Raw genomic sequence first — 5,009 nt, forward strand, 5'->3', positions numbered from 1 at the left:
TCAGGGTGTGCGCTTGCACACCTACACACAAAATGTATAACATGCAGTCACACACGTGTATACATTTACACAAAATGGGACGCACACAAAAACATACAGGAATGTAAACACAAATATCTCGTCAATAGGTTTCTTATAATAGTACGATATTTGTCACAAGTGATGATGCCATTTTAATTTTTCTCTTTTTTTTGTTTCCATTTCAGACTTGAAAAACAAAGATTTCTGAAAATGTTCAAAGTCAGAGAATGATGTGAAAATCACCGAGTTATTTGCTGTCCTAAATAAGAAGAAATACCTGCCAAAAGCAACAAGTGAATTTATTTTGACCGAAAGCCGAGCCAGCGAGTCGTCTCGGCCGTCAAAACTTGTGCGTTGACGGCGAGTAGTGTGTGACCAGGATAGAGAGGAGAAGTTTTCAACTACCTGAAGAAGTGACTAACTAGAACGCACCCACTCACTCACTGCAAGAAGGCTGGCCCGACCCTCGTGGCCGCCAGGGAGTGAGTGAGCCGAGATGAGGGGAAACAGTGCTTTCACCCCTCCCCTCTGCAACACCTATTGTACGATACGTTCGATTTTTATGTCCACCCGGAAATCAATATTTCGAGCGCAGTCATCATTTTGATCACATAAAGATACAGTCTTAATTGAAACGGGAATTTTCTGTGCCACTGACTTGCGTGAAGTTGCGTAACGTGTGGTATTTAAAAGAAAGTGTGCAAAATAGTGCGAATTGCAACTGGTCCGTGTGGCGGGTGTGGGAGAGGCTGGTGGGAGAAAGGGGCGGGGCTTCACTCGCGGCACATGAGCACGGGGATCGCCCGAGGGCAAAATGGCTCCCAACAACCGGAAACTTAGAGAAGCAGTTTTGGCGTTCCCCGGGTGGCCTTCCCCTAGTTTGACACGCACCCTCCTTTGGGACACACCGACCCCTTGCTACCGAGGCCACGTTTCCCCTCGAAAGGCCCCTAGGCTCCAGAGACACCGACGCCAAGGATATCGCTATCACCCGCGGCTGCCAAATACCACATTGACACATGTCCTGAGGGATCGCCCGGGCCATTCATTCCTCGACTCTCGACGACTTCCTTCGTCAGGTCAGCGGTGTCGTGGAATCGCGGCGTGCAAAGCAAAATAGCGGAGGATTCCTGCCTCTGCCGAGGAAGGAAGGAAGATTCGTTTGCGTAGGATCGCGTCTCGAAAATTCGTCCGAGGAATTTCCCCAAAGTGAAAACATTCCAATTGGGTTGAATTCAGTGTTGTTGAGACCTTTTTTTCTTTTGTTTTTTGTTTTCTATTATTTATTGTTCGGATGGAAGAGCGTCGCGTGCACCACATGCACAGCCTCCGACGACCGGAACTATGAATGAAGATTGACAGAGCCGCCTCTATCCCGCCACCACGTCGACCTTCGTGGACAACTCGGCCTTCAACCCAAACTGGTCAACCATTGAGCAGCAATCGTTCAACATGATGAACGCCATGTTCTACCCACAGGTAAGCACATTCCCCCAAAAAAACAACTTCATAGCGAGCATTCCAAGTTGTGTATGATTCGTAACATGATTCCATTCGAGTGTTTTCAATTTGGATGTGACATCAGAACCCCTCGTGTTGTTACATTGTCGTAGGCGAGTTTTTTGCTCAAATACTCAGTGATGCTCTCTAGGATTTTAACAAGCTTACTTTGAATGAACGCTTCAAGTTTGAGCATTTCAGTCTCGATCCCACGTCTGAACGCTGTTGTTGAAGATTTAGGGCTTTTTGAAGTTTCCAGATGTTTGCGCCACCTAACTGTACTCATACTTTTCTTTGTAAATAATCATAGAGAGAAGTGGAAATAATTCCATATGGGACACTGCTGCTATAAGGACTCTGGAACAGCGTGAGTGTGTGTTTTTATTCCTCCTGGGCTCAATCGTCGTTATCTCAGTTAAAAGTTCCGATCTTTTTACATCAAGTTCTGAATTTCGAGTTATTCATTTGATGACTGTGAACGGCCATTGATGGATGTGAGATTTACAGAGGCAAGAAAATGTATTTCATTCGTTGATATTTGTCGGTGACTGCATGTTATCTATTCATTTTTATGTGCGGCCGCAGTACATTCATATTTAGAGGAGTTTTACCTTTATTTATTTTTCTATTACGGTTATTATTAATGATTTAACTACCAAGGCTATTTTAGCACTAGTGAGTCGTCCATCTTACGCTGGCAGCCAACAGAGAAACCCAAAATAAACTAATGTGAATATAATATGTACGTATTAAATATTCAAATCACTTACGTAGGGAAAGCACATGTAGCGCAGATTCGAATATAAAGGATCGTTCGAGAAATGCGAAATGTTTTGCTTGCAAAACCAAAGAAGATTTAACCCTGCTTCCTGCTTCCTTTGCAAGTCTCACCGTCCTCCTTATTTGTCGCTCTTTGGTTTTGTCGTCTTCGTCTATTATCAGTATTCTTCAAATGCAGATGGAAATCTTGTTTCTGAAGTGGTATCATCAGCCAGGATTTTTTTTTTTTTTTAATCTTCTGTCCTAGAATTTCATTGCAATTTATATTTTCAGTGTTTTCAGTGGCGTATTTTTTTTTTTACATCTATTACCTAACAATTTTAGTGTAATTGATGTTTTCAGTGGAGTATTTTTTTGGATTCGCAGATTTCCTGATATCCCCTGTTGTAAAATTTGTTCTTGAGATTTCCAGTGTTCTACACATGTTCATTCTTCTCTCTGTGTTCTCAAAGTGATTTTGATTATCTGTTTCATGAATTTATCGTGTCACTGATTTTCTTTGTTTCAAAGAATATTGGATTTGATGTGTGTGAAGTGTTTTAGAGGCTTTCATGTCAAACTGGAAAGGTTTGAATGTTTTTTGTACTTTATGAAGTTTCATTTGTTATCAATTTTCAGGTTTTTATAGCTTTCGATGTTGTACAAATTGTCAGTGTTTCATTGATTTGTAGTGTTCCAGAGATTTCCAGCTTTGTATAATTTTCCAGTGTTTTAGACGTTTCCAGAGGCTTATACGTTTAGAGAGAACTTCACGGAATTCGTGTGACCTTTACTACTCGTATGATAATACCTCCTGAGTATTGATGAAAAGATCTTCGTAGTATTATCCTCACGGCTTTATCGTCAATTATTTATCATTCATTCTCTGTTTGTGTCCGGAACTGTCGACAGCTTATCGTGTTTACTTCAGTTTCCATTCTACTTATCTCTTTTATCGTTGTAAAATTACTTTTCTTTATATCATTCCCTACGTAGGTTTATTCCTGTGGATATAATTGCGTATATTTATTTTTTTATCGTTTTTTTTATTTTGGAGGAAGAACCATTCGTTAACAGAAATAAATATATTAATTTTAATATAGTATGATTCGCTGGTTCCTTGCGATTTTACTTTGTAACCCCTATACATTGTATTCGTTTTGTTGGTATGATTGGCATTGCCGTGACGTATTTAGCCTTTATTCCAAGTGTTTTATGCCTGATGATTTGTACATTTTCATATGTTCGGAAAACATCGAATTGTTGTCTGTCAGTTTGTCTGACTCCTCCTCTGCCTTCCTCGGTTTCAGTTTGGTAAATACTGAGCGTTGTTGTTCTTTTATTATCAATTTATTTTTTTCCCAGATAGCACACGCTGGATTTTATTGAAATGACAGTGTCCATAGTTAGAAAATAGATTAAAAAAGAACCCTTTATCATTTTCAGAAAATATATGTATTTTAATCCAACGCAATCCGCTATTCACATATATAGGATTGCGATGGAATTCATTTTTTTTTCTCTCTCTCTCTATATATATATACATATATATACAAGCATAGCATAAAAATCCATGAAATTCAAATTATGTGATGAATTTTTTGCTAAATATTTCATTTATTATATTTATCATGAAAGAACGCAAGTTAATTTACGCATAGTAAACGTTTTGATATCATAGTCTTTCGAAAAGCTGAATTTTGTGTCATTTTTATTCATTTATTCATTTATTTATTTATTTTTTTTAGTTATTTGGTACTCTGCGTAATTGGATTTTACCTTGCAAAAACTGTCCAGCGCTGTTAATTCTCTCTCTCTCTCTCTCTCTCTCTCTCTCTCTCTCTCTCTCTCTCTCTCTCTCTCTCATAGGCACGAATAATGCAAAGTCGATGAAGGTTCTCGTCAAAGCAGTTACTAGTTACTGTGAATCACGACCTTCAAAATGACATCGATTTTGTCGAAGCTACCGTGAATCAGACCCGTTGAATTATGGGTACAATGTCAGATAAATGCACTGTGTAATGGCGTAGCCTGGGAGGCCGTTTGAATACTGATGCACATTCATACTCTGATGTGAATTTCAATGACAGCTCCCGTAAATAAATGCGTCTCTCTGAAGAAGGCGAAGAAGGTCTATACCTCATGTTTGGTATTCTGTGTGAGAAAGCGAGGGAAGTAATAGTCTAGTCGGATATTTCGAAAAACACTTTCTCTTATTTTAATACCGTCTTGTGCTGAGAGAGAAGTTCGGATCTCTTAGATAGTGACCCGCTGGGGTTTTGGGGGGTCGTAATCCAGGACTAATATATATTCCCGGGGGATTAAGGGTGGCATTAGCAATATAATCTTTATAGGGTTTTCTTTGCTTTTTTTACGGTGATTCACCAACGGGTTGGTACTAAACATGCCGTGGGGGTCGGGTGGGGCGAGTTCACCATCAAAGAAAGATGCAAAAATTCATGTAGATTTGTGTTCATAATAAAACTTCTTTCTCGGATCTATGCAAGAAAAAAAATGCGAGAGGAAACAAAATGTAACGTAAATTAAGAATATGATCAGTTGCTACTCTGCGTATTGAAAATAACACGATTACATGTGCACGTATTTCCGTTAAGCATTGCCAATCAAATTGTATTTGTAAAGAGGAACTTTTTCAGAATTAAAAAGGTTAGAATCATCACAATGCTTGTAGTAGCTGCGACATTAATATATACTACTGTTAAATTTAG

The 5,009-nt window shown here is 39.1% G+C and overlaps 1 protein-coding gene across 1 annotated transcript in view; it reads left to right on the forward strand.

The window, feature by feature from the left end:
- The first annotated feature begins 258 nt into the window (after nt 1-258).
- LOC135207905 (transcription factor AP-2-epsilon-like) overlaps nt 259-5,009 on the forward strand; it is a 234,481-nt gene continuing 229,730 nt past the window's right edge. The window contains exon 1 of the mRNA XM_064239841.1: nt 259-1,500. Coding sequence (XP_064095911.1) covers nt 1,474-1,500 — 27 coding nt within the window. The 5' untranslated portion in view covers nt 259-1,473. The remainder of the gene's footprint in view (nt 1,501-5,009) is intronic.

The sequence above is a fragment of the Macrobrachium nipponense genome, chromosome 34 (assembly GCF_015104395.2).
Source record: "Macrobrachium nipponense isolate FS-2020 chromosome 34, ASM1510439v2, whole genome shotgun sequence".
Taxonomy (NCBI): Eukaryota; Metazoa; Arthropoda; class Malacostraca; order Decapoda; family Palaemonidae; genus Macrobrachium; species Macrobrachium nipponense.